Here is a 27,982-nt window from a genome sequence, read left to right as displayed (position 1 = left end):
GTCGGCGCTGCACTCAGGAAGGGGGAGGCGTCTGCGCATGCGCCCCTCTCGCCCCCCCCCTTTCGCCGTCACTTGGATACCATTCAACAAGAACAGTAACTAAGGAAGCCCTGGGCTGTGGAGTGTGGATCAAAGATCCTATAGCGAGGGTGGATCAAGCTGGAGTGTTGGAAGGATTTAGTAGGCACCAACCCAAGACTTGTTGATAACCCTTGTCATGAAAAATATTATATTTTGTGATGCAACAGAGCTCTATAATATGCTGAATCAAAGCACAAGGTATTCCAGGCTGACAGACCCAATTTATCTCTATTTAATTGGTGAGTAAAAAGGGCAACGTTTAAATAAAGGGAGATGATATTTTTATTTATTTATTTATTTATTTTTATTAGAAGTAAGTACAATAATGTAGTACATAAGTATCCAATACAAAATGAGATAATACAGCTTGTGTACAACTTCTGGTTTCAAATTTAACAGAATAGAACAGAAAATTAGACAAGTCAAGATCGAGAAGAAAAGAATATCATAAGCCGTACCGATAGTGTTAATTCGTGAGATAGTAAAGAATAGGGAGATAATATAATAATAATATAATAATAATTTATTTGTCATTCGAACATATTAGTATACTTTTGAATGAAATGTCGTTCCTCACGGGTGCAAGGTTGCTATTGATGTGAGGTGCCAGTGGTTGATATTGATGTAAGGTGCCAGTGCAGTGTGTTGGATGATAAAGAGAGAGAAGGCCCACCTTCTTTCCTGTAATTACTCTATTGGATTTTCTCAGTTTCTCTGGTGCCACCATTTCTCTTCTGATGCCAACGCCTTCCACACCAGTTACTCTGAGATGTCTCTCCTCTTACTTTATCGTAGCTTTGAATAAGTGAAATGCAATGGTGGGGATAGGTTTCAGCAGTCGGTGGGCAGCCCCTTGGCGAGAGCTGGGGGCTGGACATGGAGAAGAGTTATGTGGTGGGAGAGGGAGGAGAAATGGGGAATACGGATGGAAAGGAAGAGGGAAGTTGAGTGTAGAGGGGAGAGCAGGAGAAAGAGAAATAAGGGGAAAATGGAAGGGTGGTCCAGATGGAAGGGGTAAAGTGAGGGAGGTGGAAAAGGATTGTTTGTGTTCTAGACTTGTGCAGCAGAATCTGGTCTCCAAATAACTAAGACTACCCTACCATTGTAATTGGATGACACTCTATCAAGACGACAAGGTAATTGAAGTATACTAGCCATCTCAGCTCAGAAATGGAGAGGAAGCAAGTCTGCATGCTGTGTGGCGGGACTGCCTGAGAAGAGCAGGAATCCCTAATGAAAAAGAAGATTTGGTAGATGAGAGCAAAAACCAAGATTCTCTTTAATTTGCAAGATAAAATGATCACAGAGTAGTTAACTGTGTTAAATGTACATTTGTGGGAAGTGCAAGTGTTGTAAAGTCTCTAGTGTCACTATTACATTAAGGTACAGCATTGCAAAGTTAAACATACAACATTGCAAAAAGCATGCTCAGGTCATTTAGTATAATTTATAGAAATCAATAGATTTCCTAATACTCCTAGTCTGAATGATTTATGAAATATTTCATAATGCAAGAAAAACTCAATATGATTGATTATTACAAAAATCAGTCTTTATTTAAGGACCCGGATGTAACACCAAGAATGCATTGAGACCTGCAAGTCCAAATTTCCAGCACTGATTCCTTTGGTAACCTGAATAGTAGCCATTTATCAGGACTATATTTCTATGCGCTAGCTAATCCGATTTCCATACTGTTATGTCATGAGTTCTTGCCCTGTGTAGCAAGTTTTTATGTGGCATATTTTTCAATGCCTTCAATACGACCTCTTTTGGTAGATGTCACTTTCCATTTTACAGAATTTCCTGTGGCATTTCTGACCATTCATTTTTATTAGCAACCTTCTGTGTGCTGCCAGGATCCCAGCCTGGATCACTCAACCTGATAAAGGCTCTATGCAATTCTGCTATGACTCAGGACAAATTACTTTATAAATATTGTTCATATTAAGCTTTTAGTATTATTAAAATGGTTCTTCTGAAAACGTTCTGGTAACTATTAAAGATGATGTTACCAGAAGTGAATTTAGCCAAAGCACTAATGTTAATGTTATTTGGGTGAGCTAAATCTCAGAAAAGCAGCATAAGGGTACACACAAATTGTGTGTCATAATGTTGATCTTCTGCTTATAACAGGCTTTATATCTTCCACAAATGTTGCAAAATTGGTGGTCACAATTTTTGTCCACTGAAATTCTTTTCTGACATTGTAGAGATTTATTTTAAGGCAGTGTATCGTCCAGCTGACAATGATCAATCTCCAAGAAGGTTTACTGATAATAACCATGAAGTCCAGCGTATGCATACGCTTGCATTTTTAAAAAAAACCAATGATTTCCCTATTGGTATTTAAAAAATACAAATTGCCAGCCATAAAAATAGTAACTTATATTAGGGTATTAATGCTAAAATTGAGTAATGAATGTGACATTTGATAGCATACACTGCAAATATTAAATATTGGACATTTTAAGAAGTAACACAAATTCTCAAGCATCGTTTAAACATCTAATACAACATATCACATTCTATCCTTATTGTAACTTAAATTCATTTTCAATACAGTTCTATAAAAATCTATATTTACAGATGTACGGACCAAATATCAATATGATGAAAGCCATGTGATAACAGCCAAGAGAGCAAAAAAGGTAATTTTTTATAGTTATGTTTGATAATAGAGGAAATAAGTTAAATGTATATAAAGTCTATCCTCATGAGTTCTCAAATTACTTTAAAAGCAATTGATAAAGTATATCGAAATCCCTGTAGTTCCACTGGGTAAAAATGACTCTTTCATTCACTTGAGCAGGTAGGTGAACCCCAGTTTAACATATCACTCAAAATGCATTGAATGAGATGCATACAGTGCATTTTTGAACATGCATACAGTGCATTGTGCACTACAATACAGTGCATTTTTGAACATGCATACAGTGTACTGTGCACTACAATACAGTGCATTTTTCAACATGCATACAGTGCATCGTGCACTAGAATACAGTGCACTTTTTAAGCTGCCAATGACCAATGTTTTCAAGGCCTGGGATGCTTGATTTCTGATTCAGAAGGAAACGTGTTACAACAGAACCAAGCTAAAATTGAATAGAATTTGACATATCATCACCAAGGTCCATAATTTGTCACACCGAAGCATGAAGTTACACAGTTTAACAAAAACATAAGGAAATACAATGTTGTATTAATATTCAGATGTTCTGTGGCCTTTTCCCTGAGAAGAATTAAGAATCATAGTCCGAGGAAGACAATTTAGGTCTCAGAGAAATTTCTTAACTCATAAGGATATGAATCATTGGAATGCTATGTCAGAATTGATGTTTTGTCAATGCGTCTGTTCACCATTGAGATCAATGGATTTCTTTTTGTTAATAAAGTAGTTAAGTTTCATGGCGAGTGGATGGGAAGCTGCCATTTATGTAGTTGAATCACAATATTATTGAATAATAGAACAGGCTCAGATTGCCATATTGCCACTCCTGATTTTATTTCTTTCAGCCTAATATAAGTGTTGGAAACAGGTTAACTCAAGCAGCTCTGGCCAGTGAACTATAAGCAATATAATTTTCAGTAACTAAACAAAATTAAAATTGATGTACACTTGATGAGATCTAGCCTAGGAGAAAGACAAGAGTGGACATTTCTGGAGCTTTGCTAATGTATCCTCACGGGCCACAGAAAGAGGACTGGAAAGAGGACTGGAGAGGACTGGAGAACAATTTTGTTCCTTTATTTAAAAAGGGCAATAGGGATAATGGCTAGTGCAGGGAAATTATTGGAGAAGATTCTTGGGGAACAGATTTATTCACATCTGGAAAAGCATATACTTATTAGGGATAGTCAGTATGGCTATGTGCAGGGGAGGTCATGTAGGGCACACTTGATAGATTTTTTTGAGGAGGTAATGTTGATGAGGATAGGGCTGTGGATGTTATCCATATGGACTTTAAAGCATTTGATAGTAAAGCTTTTGTCATAGTAGACTGATCCAAAATATTAATTTGTGGCTATCATGTGTCAGAAGACAGAAGGGTGGAGGAGTGGTATTTTGATTGAAGATGTGTGGCCAGCGTGCAGGGATCAGTGTTGGGGCCTCTGTTGTTTTTGATTATACATAAATGATTTGAATGATAATATAGGTGGGCCGATTAGTAACATTTGGAGATTACACAAAAATTGGAAGAGTTCCACAAATGGTGGTGGGTGCATGGAACAAGCTGCCAGAGGAGGTAGTTGAGGCTGGGATCATCCCAACGTTTAAGAAACTGTTAGACGGGTACATGGAGAGGACGTTTGGAGGGATATGGACCAAGCACAGGCTTGGACATGTAGCTGGGACATGTTGGCAAGTTGGGCCGAAGGGCTGTTTCCACACTGTATATCACTCTATGACTATGGAAAGCATGCAGCAAGATATAGTTGGGAAAATGGGCAGTGAAATGGCAAATGTAATTGAATCTGAACATCTGTGAAATATTGCACTTTGGGTGGTCATATATAAGAGGTATACTGTAAATGATAGGACCTTAGAGGCATGGATGTATAGGGATTCAACAGCTCACTGGAAGTGGCAACACATAGATAGAATGGTAGAGAAGACATATAGCATACTTGCCTTCATCAGTTGTTGGGGCATTCTGTATAAAAGTAGGGAAATTATGTTGCAGCTGTACACAACTTTGCTTTGGCCACATTTGGAGTATGGTGTGCAATATGGAATATTGTGTCACTGTATGACAGGAAGGATGTGGAGGCTTTGGAGAGGGTGCAGAATTGGGGTTTTTTGAATTGTGAGGATGATTTATGATTTGTGGATGAGAACTTATTAGATATAAGGAGCGGCTGCACAAACATGGAATGTTTTTTCTAGTCTGTCAAAGGATGAGGAGAGAACTGATAGAAGTACCAGAGGTCCCTGTGTTCCAGTATATAATCAATTCCTGAGAACTGTCTGTAAACTGAATTTTCTGTAAAGCAGAAAAAATTTCCCTCCAAATCGCAATTTGAAATCTTCATGCTTGACAGCACTAGGGGTAGGTTAGTGTACGTGTGAGGAGTTGATATCAGCAAACGAACTGTGATAAATGTTTGTCTGAATGCTGCCCAGGTGGAGTGATGGGGTGAACTGATTTGCTAATCTCTTGGCAGTCTAATAAAAGATAGTGAAAAGATAATAAATGATTGGGGTTCATAATGTTTGAACTTACCAAAGGGAGAGTTTGGAGAAGGCATTGGCTTTCTCAGTGGGAGATCTCTGCTTTATATCCAGGTGAAGTGATATATAGACTACAGTCTCTGAGAGGAGTGTCTTAGTTTAATTTTCACAATCCGATCTTTTGTAATCTAGTGACCCACTATATATAAAATTACAATAGGCATAGATGGGGTAGACAGCCAGAATCTTTATCCCAAGGTGCTAATGTCAAATACTAGAGAGCCTGGCTTGAATGTGAGAGGGGGAAAGTTGAAAGGAGATTTACAAGGCACATTTGTTTATACTGTAAGTGGTAGTTGCCTGGAACATGTTGCCTGGAGTGGTTGTTGAAGCAAATACAATACAATTGTTTCAGAGGCATTTAGACAGGCATATGAAGAGGCAGGGAATGGAGGGATGTAAACCATGTGCAAGTATATGTTCAGTTTAAATTACCATTGTGGTCAGCACAGACATAGTGGATCTGTTCCTGTGCTAGATAGTCACAAAATGCTGGGTTCCTCTGCTACACTGTTCTGCATTTCCTTTGTATGATTACGCTGACAATACAAAATAAAATCTATTAAACATTACCACAACAAACATATAGATGATTCAAAAAAATTGCTTTCTTTATAATTCTTGTCTACTAGTCTGAAATGGCAAGCCGGTTAGAACCCAAAACAAGTTTTTGCTAAAGGCTTTGTGCCAAAACTAAATGTTCAATTCTTAGAATGATAAAGCATACTAATTAATTAAATATTATATTCTTCCAATTATGCTTTGTATTTGTTTTTTTGCAGGACAAGTATGAAAATTATTTGTTGCCAGAAGATGTAGAGCTTGAGTGTGTTAAGTATTGTGTGGTTTATGATGGGCACACATCCTCACTGAACGCATCAGGTAAAGATGCATTTAGAAATTATAGTTATGACGATACCCTAACAGCATAGTAATAATACAGGATTACACATTCATTTTGAGCATTTGTGAAAAATTTAGTTAGAATTTAAAATCGATTGAATAGAATTGCTGGCCATTATTAACCAAATTGCCACTACGTAATTTACATTACAGAATAGTAGAATTATTTTGGTACTGAAGGAGGCTACTCACCATATTGAGTTCATGAAAGTTTGCTTGTATTGCTAAACCATTTGCTATTATGATTACATCATTCACTATTTCGCACTTGAGTGGCCTAACTAGAAGACCAGCATCATTCCACTCTTCTGAAGATACAGTCGTTGCAAAATGTCCACCAAGAACCTTACCCACATCTTTGTTGTAGGTTATCTTTTTAACCCTGAATGATGCTCGATCAATACTTGGTTATCCTGCTTCTGTTTGTGAACTTACAAAGCCTCACCAGATTTCCTTTGACTTTACTTGCCAGTACTATTCAGAACTTCTTAATTTCTCTTTCAATTTCACTCTACATATTGGTACTCTTCCCCGAACTTCTGGCGTATTGAGGTCTTGTACCATCTAAGTAACGATTTCCAGTCCATTTTTCCTAAATCATTCTCAATCTAGTAAAATTGACCTGGGCCCAATTTGGATCTTTTACTACTATTTTATCTTTTTTTCTACAACAGTCTGAATCTCCATGAAGGATGATCACTTCCACAAAAATGCTCACTCACTGATAATTCTTCACCTGGCCAGCATCACAAGAAGGCAAGTTTCATCTTGTATATTGTAACCATTCCCTTGCTCGAGACTCTCCCATCAATGAAATGTTCCCTTTGGATCTTGTGTGTTTCATTAATACCATTCCTCATTCCTGAACACCAAAGAATGCAGATTCCTTTTCCTTTCATTCCTTAAAGCTAAATTCTTTATTTGAAGATGCATAATTTCACACCAATGTGTGCTAACTTTCATCTGCCATTTGACTGTGCAGTATTCCACCCTTTTACAGTGTTCTTCCAACATTTGACAATCCTTCTCTCTATTTACTACACTGATGTTGCCTGCACATTTGTATGTCTTACCCCATTCGTATCCAAATTGTTGGAGTGTATAAAGCATGCAGTAGTTTAAGCACTCATCCTGGATTTATGTCTACTATCCTACAGTTTAAAGAACTGCTTACCATAATTCTCTGCTTACTGCCTTTTAGCCAATTTCCTTTTCATGTTGCATTTATTCATTATTTTATGCTCACAGTTTAACTAAATATCCACTGGATTTTACTAAACGCTTTCTGAAAACTCATGCTGATGACACTACATTTCTTCTTCAGTCTTCTCTGTTAACTCATCAAAATATTCAATCAGATTACTCAAATGGATTTTGTTTTTAACAAGCTGTTCTGATCTGCCTTTTTTCATGGAAACTTTTCCAGCTTACTTGCTTATTCTCTGATTGAAATCTGTAAAAGTTTCCTTGCAATTGTCTTGAAAAATGCCAGGCATGTCTCTACAGCCTTTTTTGAACAAGGGTATAAAATTTCATATTCCTCAGTTCACTGACTCCTCAACAGTATCTAATTTCCTTAAGTAACCCAGTTTGTAACCAATCTTTAACCGTTACTAGCTTTTTGAGAACATTAGCAATTTTATCCTATTGACCACTGACTCCCATATCTATAGCTATCAAGACTACACTGTTTCCCACCCTGCTTCCTGTAAAGACTCTATCCAACTACTCTCAATTCCTCTGTCTACATTGCACTGCGCCCAGGATGAGGTTTTCCATACCAGGGCATCAGTGATGTCCTCATTCTTTAGGAAACAGGGGTTACCCTCTTCCATTATAGATGAGGCTCTCACTAGGGTCTTCTCGATATCCCGCAGCTCTGCTCTTGCTCCCCCTACCTCAGAAGGGTCTTGACCCGAAACGTCACCCATTCCTTCTCTCCAGAGATGCTGCCTGTCACGCTGAGTTACTCCAGCATTTTGTGTCTTCCGTCGATTTAAACCAGCATCTGCGGTTCTTTCCTAAGCAACTTTTATCCGTTATCCCATTTGATAAGGTATAATAGAGATATTCACGGAACCTCTCTGACCCAATGCATATTTGCTATTTTCTTGGCAATAAGAATATGACTTTCCCTAATCAATGACTTTCCTAGAACCACTGCCCATTCGCTATTCATATGTCTATAGCAGAGTTTTATGTTTTTATGTTAACTGGCATTTTATTCTCCTATTCTGCTTTTGACTGTCTCTTTTTCCTTTTCGCCTCGCATCTTAGCTTACCTTGTTCAGCTGGTCCTCACTTGAGTTACTGACATGCACCATTCATCTTGTGTTTCATCATAAATTCAACCTCTTTTGGCACCTGGGTGCTCCCACCTTTCCTCTTTGTGGGAATTAACCAAGCCTGTACCAAAATAGTGTCGTTTATTATTGTCCCGTGTACCGAGGTGCAGAGAAAGCTTTTTTGTTGCATGATACCCAGTCAACGAAAAGACTATACATGATTACAATCAAGTCATCTACAATGTACAGATACAGGATAAGGGAATGATATTTAGTGCAAGATAAAGACCTGTAATATCCAACCAATGTTAATCTATGGGTCACCAGTGATGTAGATTGTGGTCAGCACCACTCTCTAGATGGCAATAGGATGGTTCAGTTGCCTGATAATGGCTGGGAAGAAACTGTTCCTAAATCTGGAGATATGCGTTTTCACACTTCTGTACCTCTTGCCTGATGGGAAAGGGGAGAAAAGGGAGTGACCTGGGTGAGACAGTTCCTTGATTATGCTGGTGGCCTTGCCGAGGCAGCGTGAAGTAAAGATGGAGTCAATGGAAGGGAGGTTGGTTTGCGTGATGGTCTCGGCGGCGTCCACACTCTCTGCAATTTATTGCGGTCTTGGATGGAGCTGTTCCCCAAACCATGCTGTGATGCATCCCGATAAAATGCTCTCCACGGCGCATCTGTTGAAGTTGGTGAGAATAGTTGGGGACATGTTGAACATCCTAGGCCTTCTAAGGAAGTAGAGGCATTGGTGCACTTCTTTGCCGATTGCTTTTGTATGGCTGGTCCAGGATAAGATGCTGTTGATATTTACTTCTAAGAACTTGAAGCTTTCAACCATCTCTACATCAGCAACATCAATGTAGACCAGGGCATATGTATCATTTTTCTACCTGAAGTCAATCGCAATCTCTTTTTCTGGCTGACATTGAGGGAAAGGTTGTTGTCTTGGCACCAGGTTACAAAGTTTTCAATCTCCTTCCTGTACCCTGTCTCGTCATTATCTGATATCCAGCCCACTACAGTAGTGTTGTCTGCCAATTTGTAAATTGAATTGGATTTGTATTTGGCTGCACAATCATGAGTGTATAAGGAGTAAAGAAGGGGGCTGTGAACGCATCCTTGCAGGGCACCAGTGTTGAAGATTATCAAAGAGGATGTTTTGTCACCCATCCTCATTGATTGTGGTCTGTTGGTCAGGATGTCAAGGATCGATTTGCAGAATTGAGTGCTGACTCCAAATTCCACGAGTTTGAAAATATCTCCTTTTTTATGATCTCGTATTACAGCCAATGCCTTCTTTAAACTCCCCTTCAAGTAAGTTCAAACATTATGAGCCCTGTGCCACATCATGTTAGTGCACACTACCATTAGACCTCCAAGAGTTTTCTAGCTAATTTGCAGATCAACTTCCCCCATCACTCTACCTCGGCTGTATTTAGCCAAACATTTGTCATGGTTCATTTGCTGATACCAACTCTGAACACCTAAGCTGATCTTCCCCAGAACCAAAGGGTTGTCAAGTATAAAGATTTCAAATTGCGATTTTGGGAGAAATTGTTTCTGATTTACAGAATGATTTATAATTCACAAAGGTGGCTCACATGACTGTTGCCTGAATCAGAACTATTAGAAATAAGGAGAGGATGGACAAACATGAAAAGTTTTCTCTAGAGCATCAGAGGCTGAGGGGAGATCTGATTAGCAGATATTCTTATTTTCAGACTATAATCTTACCATGAGTATTTAGATTGCATCCTCCACAACAGCCTCCGTACAAAGAACACACAACTGGGAAGCTGATCCAACTTTATTTGGGGAACATAAGCTATCCCACTTGTAAAAATCAAACTCCTTCATTGGGTCTACGTCTTTGTATCCAGCTAGACTGGATGTTAATCCTGATATTCATTCTGGCCTCTTTGAAAGATCATAATGCTGTTGTTTAAATATTACACCCCCCCCCCCCCCTATTGTAGAGTCCATACCTTTGAATTTCTAACCTATACCTCCATTGAAACATAGAAACATAAAAAATAGGTGCAGGAGTAGGCCATTTGGCCCTTTGCGCCAGCACCACCATTCAATATAATCATAGCTGATCATCCAAAATCAGTACCCCGTTCCTGTTTATTCCCCTGGTCTGATTCCGTTAGCCCTAAGAGCTCTATCTAACTCTCTCTTGAAAACATCCAGTGAATTGGCCTCCACTGCTTTCTGTGGCAGATAATTCAACAGATTCACAACTTTCTGGGTGATAACGTTTTTCCTCATATTCCTAAATGGCCTACCCCTTATTCTTAAACTGTTACCCCAGGTTCTGGACTCCCCTAACATCAGGAACATTTCCCCTGCAAATCCCTCAATAGGGCTTTGGAAATAGTGTTATACTTAATGGATTAAAACACAAAATGCTGGATTAACTCAGCGGGTCAGCAGCAGGGCATGGATAGATGATGTTATGGGTCCAGATTATTCTTAGTCTGAAGAAAGGTCCCTAACCAAAATGTCACCTGTCCATATCTTCCAGAGATGCTGCCTGACCTGCTGGGTTACTCTTTCTTTTGTAAACCAGCATCTGCTGTTCTATGTGGCTACACTAATTAGATTAAGATATCGTTTTACATAAAAATGTTGTGATAATGTACTTTTTGCTAAATGTTTATGTTATTTTAAAATTTGTAATTTGTAGGTCATGCAATGCAATATGCAAAGCTTTTGGAAGATGTCTGCCGATATCCAATTAGAGTCCTAAATGGTGGATATGAATTTTTCTCTGCTTGCTATCCATTCTTCAGGACACAGAAAATATTTTACATGCCACAGGTAAGGACATGAGTTGTGCTGAACAGGAGGGTTGAATAACTAAGAGACTTTGAACCATGTGGCTTTGCCCAGCATATAGTGATTTATATTTTCATAAGAGCAACTCACACTTCTGTTTTGTAATTTGTGTGCATCTGCATTGTGTGCATTTTTAAGGAGAGTCATGTTTTGGGTGTTATTCAGTACCTATTGATGGACATCAGAGTAAAAAAACCTGCACAGAGTGCACCTTTATTTAAGAAAGGCTGCAAGGACAAGTCGGGGAGCAACATGCTGGTGTGCTCAACATCAGTGAAGGTAAAGTTACTGGAGAGGATGTTGAGAGACAAGATCCATCTGCATTTGGAAAGGCAAGGAATGATTAGGGAAGGCCAGCAAGGTTCTGTGCGTGGGAAATCATGGCACAAATTTAATTGAGTTTTTTGAAAAGTTGACTAAGAGGATTGGCAAAGTGCATTGTCCATATACACTTTATCATCGTCTTTCCAAGGTCCCACATGGTAGACTGGTCAGGAATATAAATTTGGTTTTGAGGATGGAGTTAGCAAGTCGAAGTGCAAGGTTGTTTTTTTCAGATTGGTGCCCTGTGACCAGTGGTGTGCTGTGGGGATCAGTGCTGGGTTCACTATTGTTGGTTATATATAACAATTTGGATTTGAATGTACACACCAGGATTAGTAAGTTGTGGATGGCACCAAAATTGGTGTTGGACAGTGAAGAAGATTGTTTAAGATTACAACATAATCTAAATCAATTGAGAAAAAGGGCAAAGAAATGGCAGATGGAATTTAGGGCAGCCCAGTGGGGCAGTGGTAGAGTTGCTGCCTTACAGTGTCAGAGACCTGGGTTCGAAACTGACTATGCGTGCTATGTGTATGGAGTTTGTACATTCCCCCTGCACCTATTGTCTATTGACTAATGTCCTCATAACCAGTGCTAAGGGTGGGAATTTCATCAGTTTGGAAATTTATCATAGAGGCGGTATGGAAATGACACAAAGCTGGGTGGCAGTGTGAACTGTGAGGAGGATACTACGAGAATGCAGGGTAACTTGGACAGGGGGAGTGGGCAGATGCATGGCAGATGAAGTTTAATGAGGATTAATGTGAGGTCATCCACTTTGGTAGGAAAAACAGGAAAGCCGTAAGGTCTGAATGACAATAAAGGTAATTCTATTCTATTCTATTCTATTCTATTCTATTCTATTCTATTACTATCTAAATGGCTTCAAGTTGGGAAAGGGGAAGTACAACGGGATCTGGGGGGTCCTTGTTCATCAGTCTATGAAGGTAAGCATGCAGGCAGTGAAGAAAGCGAATGGCATGTTGGCCTTTATAACAAGAGGAGTCGTGTATAGGAGCAAAGAAGTCCTTCTGCAGTTGTACAGAGCCCTAGTGAGCACACCTGGAGAATTGTGTGCAGTTTTGGTCCTCTAATTTGAGGAAGGACATTCTTGCTATTGAGGGAGTGCAGCGTAGGTTTACAAGGTTAATTCCCGGGATGGCGGGACTGTCATATGCTGAGAGAATGGAGCAGCTGGGCTTGTACACTCTGGAGTTTAGAAGGATGAGAGGATATCTCTTTGAAACATATAAGATTGTTAAGAGTTTGGACATGTTAGAGGCAGGAAACATGTTCCCGATGTTGGGAGAGTCCAGAACCAGGGGCCACAGTTTAAGAATAAGGAGTAATCCATTTAGAACGGATACGAGGAAACACTTTTTCTCACAGAGAGTTGTGAGTCTGTGGAATTCTCTGCCTCAGAGGGCGGTGGAGGCCGGTTCTCTGGATACTTTCAAGAGAGAGCTGGATAGGGCTCTTAAAGATAGCGGAGTCAGGGGATATGGGGAGAAGGCAGGAACGGGGTACTGATTGGGGATGATCAGCCATGATCACATTGAATGGCGGTGCTGGCTCGAAGGGCCGAATGGCCTACTCCTGCACCTATTGTCTATTGTCTAATGTCATCATAACCAGTGCTAAGGGTGGGAATTTCATCAGTTTGGAAATTTATCATAGAGGCGGTATGGAAATGTTGATTACCTCAAATACTAGTGTATAATTAAAGTGGTAAGTATTTAAAATTTTATCTCGTTCTTTGTAAAAATTAATTTCTTTATAGATTAAATTTTTAGTCTATAAGGTCACAAATTACAAAAGGTAAAATCCCCTTTAAAATATAGGGTGATTAAAAATTAACTATTAAGTAAATAGCAACTTGAAATAATTGAACATATAAAACAAGATTTATTAGAAATGGCCAGAAATGTGATGTGTTATAGCATTTGGGATTTGGTAAAGACCTTGATTGGCGATAGCAATTACACCTCCATTAAGTGCTTACATTTTGAGGAACTTAAAGGATTACAAAGCATAAAAATGCTGAAAAAACTCACCAGGTCAGAAAGTATCTATGGAAACAGAAATATAGTTAACATTTCCAATCAACGCCCCTTGATCAGAACAGAGGAAAGAGGAAACAACTTAATTTTAAGTTATGGTGGAGTGGGGAAGGGGTTTTTTGAACCAAAGGAAATATCTCTTAAGGGTGAGGCCTCTTTAAGGTTTTTATGGACATAAGATGTAGACATCATCTGATCAATGCACTAATGGGAGCAGTTGGAGATGGGAGAATACAAACAAAGCAAAGCCAACTAACTGGCCAACTCTGATACAGATAGAAAAAGCAAATTCACTTAAATTGCAAAATTTGTTACTGAATACAGAAAGATGCATTGAGCCTCTCTGGGGGATAGACAAGAGGTGCAGGAGTAACCCATTTGGCCCTTCAAACCAACACTGCCATTCACTGTGATCACGGTTAATCATCCACAGTCAGTACTCCACTCCTGCCTTCTCCCTTGACTCCGCTATCTTTAAGAGCTCTTTTAACTCTCTCTCGAAAGCATCCAGAGAATTGGCCTCCACTGACTTCTGAGGCAGAGAATTCCACAGAATCACAACTCTCTGGGTGAAAAATATTTTCCTCATATCCATTCTAAATGGCCTACCCCTTATTCTTAAACTGTGGCCCCTGGTTCTGGCCTTCCCAACATCGGGAACATGTTTCCTGCCTCTAGCGTGTCCAATCCCTTAATAACCTTGTATGTTTCAATAAGATCTCCTCTCATCCTTCCAAATTCCAGTGTATACAAGCCCAGTCGCTCCATTCCATCAACATATGACAGTCCCGCCATCCCGGGAATTCACCTCGTGAACCTACGCTGCACTCCCTCAATAGCAAGAATGTCCTTCCTCAAATTTGGAGACCAAAACTGCACACAATATTCCAGGTGTGGTCTCAATAGGGCCCTGTACAACTGCAGAAGGATCTCTTTGCTCCTATACTCAACTCCTCTTGTTATGGCCAACAAGTCATTAGCTTCTTAATGGTACTCTGCTGTATCTGCATGTTTACTTTCAGTGACTGAGGAACAAGGACTCCCAGATCTCGTTGTACTTCCCCTTTTTCCAACTTGACACCATTCAGATAATAATCTGCCTTCCTGTTTTTGCCACCGAAGTGGATAACCTCACATTTATCCAAGATACTTCAAGCTTGCAGTAGGCTCGTTATAACAGCGCATGAGGCTACAGATTGAAATGGATAAGTACCATTAGATGGGGAGATGTAGGTGGAATGGAAGATTGGACTGGGCGGTAGGAACAGGTATAACCCTTTTGAAAAGCTGAAAGTCGAGAGGAAGGAAAGGTGGTGGAATCTTGATGGAGGTGGCAGAAATTCCAAAAGATGTACATTGAATATGGAGAATGGTGGGTGGAAGGTGAAAATCAGGGGATCTCGGTTCTTGCTCTCTCCAGGAGGAAAATAAGAGAGAATAGAGGTGTGAGCGATAGCTATGATGCAATCAAAGGCTCTGTCAAGTATGATAGAGGGGATGCCACAGTTAAGGAAGAAGATAGATATTTCAGAGGTACTTGTGTGGAAAGTCCCATCATCCTGGAGTCATAGTGTCATAGAGCTAACGAGTATGGAAACAGACCCTTCTGACCACCTGATCCATGCAAACCAAGTTGACATTCTGGGCTTCTCTGATTAGTCCGTATCTGGTCCAAAGCCCTTTACCCCTTCCTATCCATATAGGTGTCTAAATGTCTCTTTAAGTCATAATTGTATTCCCTTGCAAAGCTTCCTCTGGCAGCTCATTCCAGATATGGATTACCCTCTGAATGAAAAGGGGATTCCATAATATCGCCCTTTCATCCTATGCCCTCTAGCTTTGGAATCCTCAATCCTTGAAAAACACCAAGGACAGCACGGTGGCGCAGCGGTAGAGTTGCTGCCTTAAAGCACTTGCAGCACCAGAGGCTTGGTGGTTCAATCCCAATTACGGGTGCTGTCTGTACGGAATTTGTACCTTCTTCCCATGACCGTGTGGGTTTTCTCCGAGATCTTTGGTTTCCTCCCACTCTCTAAAGATGTACAGGTCTGTAGGTTAATTGGCTTGGGTTTGTATACTTGGTATAAGTGTAAATTGTCCCTTGTTTGTGTAGGCTTGTGTTAATGTGCGGGGATCGCTGGTTTGTGTGGACTCGGTGTGCCATGGTGTATCTCTAAACTAAACTTTATGCATGGCCCTCATGATCTTGCCACCTCATTGAGATAACACTTCAAAGCAAACACAACAGAGATGGAGGAATTTGCAGTGTCCTTAGAGGAGGTTCAGTGGGGGGGGGGGGAGAGATACCTTCCTGAACTGTGGCTTTCCCTCTGTCATAATTGTAGGGCTCTTGACTGCATGTCATCTATTTCTATTTTCTGCACCATTGCTCTCACCCCCTCTGCTGGAGAGGGACTAGATAGAGTTCCTCTGCTCCTCACCCTCCACCCCACAGGCCTCCACATTCAACGGATCACCCTATGCCATTTCTGCCAGCTTTAACTAATCTGTCACTTGCTGGTTTGGAATGTGTGGCTACAAGTGACAAACATTTTTCATAAAAGAGTGGCCAGGAAAACATTGGGCTTCGCGTTCACACTCATATGGAAAATTCCTTCTTTTCACCCTTGTGCAAGAAATGGCAGCAGTTCTACAAGGAACTCATTACTTTCCTGAAAAATCATGCTCAGTAAGACGTCAATTATTCTGTATTATATATTGCTTATAGGAGTTGGATGCCTTTGAGCCCTATCCAATTGAGATATTGCCAGCCAAACTTTACATGGGCGACTACAAACAATCCTGTAACAAACAAGTCCGGAAAGATCTGAAGATCAAAGCATATGTCAACCTCTGCCACGAGAAAGAGATAGAGTGAGTTATTGTGTAGATGTTCTTTACTCTTTCAGAATGTGCACATTCTGAGGCTTGGTACGTAGAAAGTCATTGATTTATGTCTTGTACTGCTGGTAAATCTTTACTGTACAAAAAATAACTGTGGAATAGACAATGATGGGGTTTGAAATGTAGGAACCTTACAGTATCTTTGAACGTATGAGCCTTCAGATCATGCACTGAAGGTATCAACTTACACTTGAGAATCAACAGAAACCTCTGCAAAAACCTCTGCATGTCGGAGACCCAAGACAAAAATGCAGTAGATCCTCATCGGGGAGTTAATTCAAGCGTCCCATACAATGAACTCCTCCAGCAGTAAATGGAATGATCCTGTGATGTCTGTGATAGTTTGATTTGATCATCACAGAGATGAGCACCATGGCCCAGGATGCAGATGTACCATCATTACGTTGGTACCGGCAAGATACTTTGTTTTCCTCCCATATCCATGAGGTGTACTGGTATCTTAATTGGTGATTGTAAATTGGTAAAGATTTATTATTGTCACATGTATTGTACACATTGTATACAGTGAAAAGCTTTTGTTAGTGTGCTATCCAATCAAATTAGATAATACTATACATGAATACATTTAACCATGTTTTTGCATCTTCTGCCCAAAGGGAACGAGGTATAGATGGAATGACGGGTATGGAAAAGGTCCTTGATTTTGTTGGCTGCTCTCCTTAATGTAGATAAGTGGCAGGAAAATGGAAAAGAGAGCTGTGGATATGTGAGAGAGAATAAATTGGAGGGCTCCCAGGAAATTAGGAGTGGGGTAATCGGACTGGTGGGATTGATTTGCTGAGGCCTGGCATGAACCGGATGGGCTGAATAACCTCCAGCATTAAGGGGAGCATTTTGCCTCACATCTGTCGGAACCAAAGATTAAGTGTGAGCTTGGGTGCTATTTACATAAGTTTTGAATGTTCTCACAGTGACCACATGGGCATTCCCCGCTGCTCCAGTTTCCCCTCACATTGCAAAGATGGGCTGGGAGGCAAGTGGCAAAAGAATCAAAAGGGGAATTTGCAAGTCTGCAGTGGGGGTAAGGGGAAAATTGCACTGATGGGGCTGCTGTGCAGGGAGCTGGCATTGGCTCAATGAATTGAATGTGTTGTAATGAGTATGTTTGTCAGAATTACCCAACAATAGCCTGAAGGAGAATGGCAAACTGCAGGTCAATTGAGTCTAGAGTGCTCCATTTTTACCCTTGATGTTAATATTTGACCCCAGTGCAAGAATGTGTTTGATTCCACAGAGTCAACAGCACTCATCTTTTGAGCTAAGCATTTAAGCTAACCTTTTGTGCTAAGCATTTTGAGCAGCCTACTTTGTAGATGCACAATCTAAGGAAATCAGGGTCATGCAACTGTATACATCAAGATTATTTTTGACTCAGTATAAAACTATGAGAGGTATAAATAGGGTAGGCAGGCAGTCAGAACCTTTCTTCCAGGATGAAAAATTAAAAACTAGGGGGCATTGGTTTAAGGTGAGAGGGGCAAAGTTTAATGGAGACATGCGGAACAAGTTTTTTACTGGGGATGAGTGCTTGAAACACACTGCCTGGTGTGGTGGTTGAGGCAGATACGATAGTGGCATTTAGGAGTTTTTTTGGTTTAGCATAGGGACATGCAGGGAATGGAGGGATGTGGATTATGTGCAGGCAGATAAGAGAGGGCCATGCATCATGTTCGGCACCTACATTGTTGGCCAAAGGACCTGTTCTTGTGTTGTACTGGAATGGATTCTGTAAATAGATATCTATAACAGTATTGGCTCATGATGTATTTGATCATGGCCTCAATGGCAACGAAAGGTCTGCAATCTCAGTCTCAGATTACCTATAAAAGGCAAGAGGAAAATTGGTCTGCTAAAATAATGTGGATTACTATGTAAATATGATTATCGGTGAGCCTGGCATCAGCTCTGTCTGCCCACATTTGATATCCACACAGAACAACAGTAGCATGGGAGCGATATCTCTGCTTGGTTGATTGGTACCAAAAGTACTTACAGGGAAAGTGATTTGTTTTAACAAAAACATATGACCATGTGTTGACTTGTTCATTCATCCTACAACATGTCCATGTACTTCTAGCATTTTTGCAACATAACATACTGGTAGTACTAACATGCTAACAAATTGTCCTAAAATACAAATATGTGTGTACAACCACAATTCACTACATTAAGAAACAATTGCTTCACTCTGTTTATCTTTTTTAGCTTGGAAGAAGATGAACCCATTTCAGTTTTACACATAACTTCTTCAAATTCCACCGATTTCTCTGCCCATTTTCCAATGATCTGTAATTTTCTCGGTGAGTTAATTAATAGCTCTGCAAATTTTGAATTTATTTTGTAGCATGCCAAGGATATATGTTAATACAAGGAATATTATAACCTTGAACTTAAACAAACTTTTATTCTTTTGATTGATGAGCCCTGCAATCGATCCTAAAATTAATGTGAATTTGGGAAGATGCGTTAACAGAAACTGCTTAAAATTGATCAGCTAGACAGGAGGTATCTGCAGAGAGAAACACAGTTAATATTTCAATTACCTTTTTCATTGCCTATTTTTCTGCCTCCCTACAGACGTCCTTAATGTGCTGAATATTTATGAATTTTCTATTTTATTTTAAATTTCCAGCATTTGCTTTTGGATTATGGAAGTTAAACATGTTTTTCAAGCCAAAAAGCTTAATTGCGGCTATTTATACATAGCTGGTTTTTGTGACAATTGTTTGTGCTCTTCAGTGAGATCAATGCCAGGGGATAGAATGTTAACCATTTCATAAACCAAGAACTACCTCTTGAAACTTGAAAAATGACTGTAAATCATCCCAGCAATTTTACTGGACTTAATCCCATAATTTAAGAATTTAAGTTTATATTTTCACAGCAATGTTTTCAGGAGAGCGATATGTTTTTAGGCAAGCAATATTTGGTGTTTGAACATTTACCAGAAATATTCATTCTGTGCTGTTAATGTAAAATAGTTTGTATTACATGGGTGAGTGGTAGGATCATTTTGATCCTTCTTCTAAGAAATGGTCATTTTGTGCCAATTGCATAACAGGGTCATGCCATTGGTGGCAAAGGCTGATTCGTTATCAAGGTGTTGTGAACTTTGGCACATTTATGGATTTAGCTGCGAATACTTCTGCTCCTAATCTTGTGGCAGGGGGCAAGTCTTCAAAGAAACAGCTAAAAGTGACTGAGCTGCTTTCTCAATATCTAGGATGAAGGCTTTCCACTACTTTGGCAAACTTTGCATCAATAATGTACTGAGTGATTCTATGGAGCCAGGGTATAGTTTAGTTGCCATTGAGGCCATGACATTTGCCATGAATACTTAAATTATTTCAGTAATAACTAGGGCATTGCACAAAAGAATGATATATATATTTTAGTAGCTTCTCAGGATCTTCTGATCTTCACAGCCTTGTACCATACAGTACCAACGTATTGAGAAGTACTGTCAAAATGTTTGGATGTATGATACAAAGCAAACCATTTGTGTACTAGAGTCTAATAACTAGAAGAACCCCTAAACCCCTAAAAAAAAAGGTTGCAGCAATATTTAGACAATCAAGCACATTAATAATCGTTTGTTTCAGCGGCATACCAAATTCTAAATGTTTAAACAAGTTGTCAGGGAAACTGTTTTCAAATGGGAATTCACCCCACCCTCCCATACCACTAAACCCAGATCATTACGGATGGAACTCCATTGCAGTCTTTGTCAAAAGGGGGAGGCTCTTGCAGAAGCAGAATCTATGCAATCTGGGCCTTCTCATTAAAGTCACCAAAAGCTAAAGCACATCTCTCTCTGCCTTTGATGGCTGCTTTCTATTTTAAAAACTCAGAGTTCTCGAGGACCATGCATTAGCTTAGCCTCTAATGCCCCTGTCCCACTTAGGAAAACTGAACGGAAACCTCTGGAGACTTTGCACCCCGCCCAAGGTTTCCGTGCGGTTCCCGGAGGTTTTTGTCAGTCTCCATAATGGTCGAAAGTAGTTTCCGCTTTTTCTATGTTCCGGCGATTATTTCAAAAAATTCAAAACCAGCTGCGACTAAAAATAGGTTGCCGTTTTAAAAATCGGTAATTTTTTAGTCGAAGCCGGTTGCGATGCTAGTTGAAGGTGGTTGCCGGAGGTTGCAGGTGGTTGCCGGAGGTTGCAGGTAGTGGAAGGTAAGACTTCCACCACTAAGTCGCGGCCGGTTTTGAATTTTTTGAAATAATCGCCGGAACATAGAAGAAACGGAAACCACTTTCGACCATTAGGGAGACTGACAAAAACCTCCGGGAACCACACGGAAACCTTGGGTGGGGCGCAAAGTCTCCAGAGGTTTCCGTTCAGGTTTCCTAAGTGGGACAGGGGCATAACTTTTCATACTGACCTCCAAGCATATTGTGGGTCCCATTAAGATGGAAAAAAGCAGAAGCATCCAAGGTATCACTTACTCCACTTCAACCATCCCAGAGGGAAGTGTTGTACAAGTTACAGCTCAACATTTTATACAAATTTCATCTTTGGGTCCTAGTGGGGTATCTTGATGTTTATTAATACAAAAAAGGAACTTCAGGATCTATAATTCTACTATTGTCCATAATGTGTGCTGATGATTTTTGAACTATACTTTTGAAGTTATAAAGTAAGTTTGCATGAAGTAATTATTGCAACTATTTGATACCTGACTTCAAGAGGTTCTGGAATGACACAATGTTACTTTCTTATTACACACAGATGAGCATTTGAGTAAAGGTGTTGTGTGCGTAGTCTCCACAAAAGGTATAAGTCGCTGTTGTACTGCAGTGATGGCCTACCTCATTCATTCTCAGAGGCTTCCACTGAAGGTAAATAAGAGAATTGTATACAAATCATTGATATGTTGGAACCAGCAGCCACCCTGGACTGAGAGCTATACGACAGAACCACTGTTAAACTGTCTGAATAATAATATTATTGCTGCCATCCTGATGAAGGTGGGGTAGGCAATATTTGCTGATTGTCAGGTCAAAATAGCAATGGAAATAAGATGAAAAATCTGGTGAAAAAATATTGAGTCCCCTTCTCTTCAGACTCTGACTACTGAGTGTTTTCAGCATTTTCATTTTTATTTCATATTTCTGGAATTGGCAGTTTGTTTACTTTCCATCACTAATAATGCTGCTCTGACCATAGACACAGAACTATTTCACTTTTAATGAAATTGGTCATTATGTATATAAAATCCCTTCTGAACCCAGCATTTCTGACCAGCAGAAGAATGGCTGAATTAGTTCAGCAAAAGCATGGTGGAATAGGAAAACAAAATCATAATTTTTTTCTCCAATGAAGCGCTATCTACTTTCATAAGAAACAATTATTTTATGACAACTTGTTCACCAAGTTAAATGTTTTTTAATTGGAACCTTTTTTTTATCCATTAATCCATCAAGGGAGTAAACATTTCTTCTTACTTCTTCATTTTGAGATTGAATTTCCATTTTCCTTTTTAAAATATTTATAATATCAAATCCTCTTCGTTTTTAAAGATGGAACTAAAAGACTTAGTAATAACAAGTCTGGGTCAGCATCAGCATTTGAGGTCTTATCAGGTCTATCATTGACAGAGTGGGTTGAGACCAGTGTAAAATTGTGGAATCTCGCAGAACCAAATGACTGATCCAATTAGAGGAATTAGCCGTTTGGACAATTCAAAGAAATATTACTAAATAATAATTATCTGTGGGAAAGGTTCTGGAAGGGGGGGGCAGGTGCGCAATTTACTGCACTCTCCATCCTCCCCCCCGCAAATCACATATGAACCCCACTAAGGCATCAAAGATGAATAATGAAGCCTCCACAGCTTTCTTAATAGTTTTGCGAGAAATAGGCAATGTACTTTGTTTTATTGCTCTTTTTTGAAACCTGCGTTTGCACATGTTAAAATGTGCCTCAATATTCCTTTTCCTTAGGATATATGGGAATACGTAGAGACGTGTAAAGCAACCATTCGGCCACATCGTAATTTTGTACATCAACTTTCCGCATGGGAGGAATTTATCCTAAAGGAAAAGATCACCGATGTCTCTGATCCTTATTACTGAAATAGTAGACTGCTATTGTCAAAACAAGACTTGGAAATATTTCTGTTTTTTTTAAATGAGTCAATGATTTAATAGCTCAAAAAGTACCAATATTATCTAATTTATAATGCAGCTGTAATTTAAATTCCCTTCATAATTTCTAATTGTATTGTCACTTATGACCAGTTTATTGTTATTTGAATTTACATATTTACTGCAGATTTTACAGTTTAAAAGAGTGGTTAACAAAAGGCATATCTTATTCAATGTCAACATGTTACGTACAACTGCAGTGAGCAAGGTCTATTCAATATTTAATCTCCCTGACATTCCATACATCCATAAGTATTTTGGTGAGGTATTTCAGCAGGTGTGGGATATCACACCCAAACTGGGGCACGCACTGCTTGCTACGAGTCTTTCTCTGATATTGGAACTCTTACATTAAAGTTTACCAGCCTCTGATTCTTAGTAGAAAATAAAAGCAACTTGGAGGTCCACCTGCCAACAACCTGTTGAAGCACAATACCCGGCCATTGTCCATGTTGCACTTCTCGACACCGGACCCTGGTCACTATCCAGCATATCCTTCCCAACTACAGCATCTGGTTGCTGTCCAGGTCACCCTTCCTGACTACGAGATCTAGTCACTGTTGTCTTTCCCGACTCACGACCCTGATGGCTAAGAGATGTTTTTTTCAGTGAAGCTGTGCCAGCTGTTAATGCAGCTGCCTCTTTGCACTTTTGTTGAGTTTAACATTTAGCCTAAGCAAGCAGGAATTCAAGTCAAACTACATGACCCAGCAACACTTTTAATACATCATGTAACCATAATTTCAAATGGGAAAATGGAGTCTCAATTCTTTTTTCAGTTACATTTTGTGCCTGACAATGCAACGTTCCCCAGCTATCTCTTCTGACTGCTCAATCTTTATTTAATTTGTTTGTGGTAAAAGCCAGAGTAAATTACACAACAGTTACAAAGTTGTTATACTATAGAGACATGGAGCACAGAAACAGGCACTTTGGCCCACCAAGTCCACGCCTACCATCAAGCTCCCATTAATCCTACACTGATCCTATTGTATTCTTCTTTACTAACACTTACCTAAACGCAAGTGGCAACTATATTGGCCAATTATCCTATTGATGCATTAGTCCTTGGGATGCAGGAGGAAACCCACATGATCACCTGTGTGAAGTGCAAACTCCACACAGACAGCATCAGATGTCGGAATTGAACCTGAGTTCCTGAAGCTGTGAGGCAGCAGCTCTCCCATCTGTCCCACTTCGTCAGCCACGATACCATTCTGTAAATACACTGATTCTAGATGCATTGTGGTGTTTTGATTGAAACGTCTCTGAGTTTGTCTGCATTTTTGAAGAGCTGTTTAATATCTGTTTCATATCAGCAATGATTTGATCATTAGCTTTTGTGATGATTTGGGGAATTAATCCCGACTTTCTGGAATCCAGCCTGTCAGATTCTTTGGGTAGTCAAAAGATAGAGATTCAATAAAGAGAAATAAATAATCTTATTAAATACACATCAGCCCTCTCAATCTTTCCTATCACAATGTGTAAATCACACAGTACTCGATACTGAGGGTCTGAAGAAAGGTCCCAAGCCGAAATATTGTATGTCCATTTCCCTCCACAGGAAAGGAATGTTTATTGGCAGGTGACAACCTAGAAACCTGCAGGAGGAGGGTGGTCAACTGTACTTACATTCATGGGATTGGCAGGCCAAACAATAAAGATGTTTGTGGCTCACATACCTGGAAATTGATCAAAATTTAATAACCCAGCATGTCATGAGCAAATTGAGAAGTCCATAAGATGCTGAATGGTATGCTTGCCATCAATCGGGGCAATAAGTACAAGTATCAGGAAATCATTTTATTGCTTCATAACACTTCGGTTAGTTCGCAATTGGAATATTGTGTGTAGCTCTGGTCACCCCATTACAGGAAGGATGTGGAGACTTGAGAGGGTGCATAAGAGGTTTACCAGAATGCTGAGAAAAACATAAATGCTCGAGGATCAGGCAGCATGTGGAGAGGAAATGGACAGGTGACGTTTTGGGTCAGGACCCCAATACAAAAGGAAATTTACATTAGTCAGGAAATGGTTTAGAAAGAACTGCAGATGCTGGAAAAATTGAAAGTAGACAAAAATGCTGGAGAAACTCAGCGGCTGAGGCAGCATCTATGGAGCGATGGAATAGGTGACGTTTCGGGTCGAGACCCTTCTTCAGACTGATGTGGGGGGGGGGGGGGGCGGGAAGAAGATAACCTTCTTCAGTCAGGAAATGGTGTTGGGTATACTGATGGGACTGAAGGTGGATAAATCCCCAGGACCTGATGGTCAGCATCCCAGAGTACTCAAGGAGGTGGACGCAATGGTGATCATTTTTCAATGTCCTATAGATTATGGATCAGTTCCTGTGGATTGGAGGGTAGATAATGTTATCCCACTTTTCAAGGTGGGAGAGACAAAGCAGGGAATTATAGACCAGTTAGCCTGGCGTCGGCAGTGGGGAAGATGCTGGAGTCGATTATCAAAGATGTAATAGCGTCCCATTTGGATAGCAGTAACAGGATCAGTTCAAGTCAGCATGGATTTACGAAGGGAAATTCATGCTTAACAAATCTTCTGGAATATTTTGAGGATGTAACAAGTAAAATGAACAAAGGAGAGCCAGTGGATGTAGTGTATCTGGTCTTTCTGAAAGCCTTTGATAAGGTCCCACACAGGAGATTAGTGGGCAAAATTAGAGCACATGGTATTCGGTGGAGGGTATTGATATGGTTAGAAAATTGGTTGGTAGACAGGAAACAGAGTAGGGATTAATGGGTCCCTTTCAGACTGGCAGGCAGTGACTCGTGGGGTTCCGGAAGGCTCGGTGCTGGGACCACAGCTATTTACAATATACATTAATGATTCAGATGAAGGAATTAAAAGTAACATTATCAAATCTGTAGATAACACAAAGCCAGGTGGCAGTGTTAACTGTGAAGAGATGCTATGAGGAATAGAAGAGGGAACTTTATGTAGTAATCACCCGTTTATTAGTAGCAGTATGGGCATGTGATCAGTTCCAGATGCCATTGGATATTAAACATAGAATATCACCCAAATGGCAGCCAATAAATGGCTTTTGCATGCTGTAAAATCCACTTTCATTTCCACCCACAAGTGAATGGTCTCCCTTTGCCTTGTCCTATAGTTATTCTACTGTATTCAGGTTTTAGTTTGAAGCAGAGACCTCAAGAGCAAAGTCCTCAGGTCACAAGTGAAGTGTCCTCTGGCACACACATGGCAAAGGATTACCAGCAAGAAGTTCTCAATCCCCAGTGGTCTAATAAATGTCCTCCTTCCCCTTTTGATCTTTTTATTTATGCTCGGTATGGACTAATTACTTGTTTGAACTATTCAAATTTATGAAACTTTAACCATGAAGCTCAGGAAGCAATTAATTATTGTTAATCCAAATATGATTCCAATAAATTTGCTGCGTATTTCCCATGGTGTGATGTCCAGAACTATACAGGTATTAATATGGGTATACAGCATTAATAGCTCTAGCACAACCTCTATCATTACTGTTGCCAAGTTCTCTAGGTATAAAGTTGAATACTTCCCAATCATTATTGCACGCTACTTTATACTTTCTGGTTTGAGCTACAATGCTGCGTTAGTGCCTCGATCTGTTTGGCCGAGAAGCGGCGAGACCAAGCTGAGGCTTGGCGATCGTTTCGCCGAACACCTCCGCTCGGTCCGCAATAACCAACCTGACCTCCCGGTGGCTCAGCACTTCAACTCCCCCTCCCATTCCGTATGCGACCTCTCTGTCCTGGGTCTCCTCCATGGCCAGAGCGAGCAACACCGGAAATTGGAGGAACAGCACCTCATATTCCGCTTGGGGAGTCTGCATCCTGGGGGCATGAACATTGAATTCTCCCAATTTTGTTAGCCCTTGCTGTCTCCTCCCCTTCCTCAGCCCTCGGGCTGTCTCCTCCCATCCCTCGGGCTCCTCCTCCTCTTTCCTTTCTTCTCCAACCCCCCCCCCCCTCCTCTTTCCTTTCTTCTCCCCCCCACCCCCCATCAGTCTGAAGAAGGGCTTCGGCACGAAACGTTGCCAATTTCCTTCGCTCCATAGATGCTGCTGCACCCGCTGAGTTTCTCCAGCATTTTTGTGTTTTTCCAGCATTTCGATTTTCCAGCATCTGCAGTTCCTTCTTAAACAAAAGCCTTGTTTCCTGTTTGACTGCAGATACCACTTATCACCTGTAGAGGTCTCGGCACTGCAAAGTAAACTGGATTAGTGAAAATCTCAACTGAAGCTTCGGTTGCCCTTTTTTCGCTGCAAAGTAATTTTTAGGCGATAATCCTACTCAAGGCAGTTTAGTGGCTCGTCTGGGTCATAGCATACATTCGAATGGGACACCTACCATTTGTCATCAGCTTTCCAATTATTGTATATACCAATTTTAAATAGCATGCCTAGGATTTATCCCAAGCAGGTCAATAATTTGCTTTCTAATCTATTTTATAACCTCTTATTATGTGGTACCTCAATGCAAACCTTGTCGGAGTCTAGAGATTCCTTAGCCTAATACATTATTATCTCAGAGCATTCAATCAAATATGACCAACGTTTTATAAACCAATTCTGGCATTTCAAATTCTGGCATTTCACTGTAATCATATAATTTTCTCCCCTCATACATTTCAATAACTTCTCCAAAATAGTTGCTGTACTAAACAAAACGTTTGCTCCTTTCCCTTAAATATTAAAATCACAATGGCCACATTTCAATGTAATTGAACACTTTGAGGCTACATTGATTGCTATGACAGATTATAACTAAAGAATCTCCAATTTACAAACCCAATTTAGATATCTCTGGTAAATGCTATCAGGTCCAGGGACCTGGTCAGCTTCAGTACTGATTGATTTTCAAATTTTTTTTTTGCTTGGATTAATTTCAGCGAGTTCTTCACATGATTATTACATTAATACTTTTAATAGAATAAAATGTAAATTTTCCATATGCTCCAGTCTGACAAGTAATTATTTGTAAAGTCTGCCATCATTTGGCTTGCAAATCAACGCTGCTCTGCAGACCAAATTGCAGTAAAGGCTAAATCCAACCTGCAAACATTCAACTAACGGTCAAAATATGCAGAATTTTATGGCAGATTTATTTTCCTTTGCATTTATTTCTATTACTTCAATCCACACTATCTTTTGTACTTTGTC

The 27,982-nt window shown here is 40.0% G+C and overlaps 1 protein-coding gene across 1 annotated transcript; it reads left to right on the top strand.

Moving 5' to 3' along the window:
• The first annotated feature begins 96 nt into the window (after window positions 1–96).
• On the top strand, window positions 97–24,522 carry styxl1 (serine/threonine/tyrosine interacting like 1). Its single transcript, XM_033045954.1, has 8 exons — window positions 97–320; window positions 2,671–2,732; window positions 6,097–6,196; window positions 11,198–11,331; window positions 16,462–16,607; window positions 18,864–18,958; window positions 21,392–21,501; window positions 22,606–24,522. Exons 1-8 carry the CDS (start codon window positions 218–220, stop codon window positions 22,735–22,737), a joined length of 882 nt encoding a protein of 293 aa, XP_032901845.1. The 5' UTR covers window positions 97–217; the 3' UTR covers window positions 22,738–24,522.
• The last annotated feature ends 3,460 nt before the right edge of the window (window positions 24,523–27,982 follow it).

The sequence above is a fragment of the Amblyraja radiata genome, chromosome 28 (assembly GCF_010909765.2).
Source record: "Amblyraja radiata isolate CabotCenter1 chromosome 28, sAmbRad1.1.pri, whole genome shotgun sequence".
Lineage (NCBI taxonomy): Eukaryota > Metazoa > Chordata > Chondrichthyes > Rajiformes > Rajidae > Amblyraja > Amblyraja radiata.
This window is presented reverse-complemented; position numbering and strand designations above follow the sequence as displayed.

What these genes read in the sequence shown, in the direction of transcription:
- styxl1 (XM_033045954.1), top strand. Translation starts at nt 218, where the DNA reads ATGAAAAATATTATATTTTGTGATGCAACAGAGCTCTATAATATGCTG. An exon ending in AATTTATCTCTATTTAATTG is followed by an intron (nt 321 to 2,670) that starts GTGAGTAAAAAG and finishes CTATATTTACAG; the next exon opens with ATGTACGGACCAAATATCAA. An exon ending in CTCAGAGGCTTCCACTGAAG is followed by an intron (nt 21,502 to 22,605) that starts GTAAATAAGAGA and finishes CCTTTTCCTTAG; the next exon opens with GATATATGGGAATACGTAGA.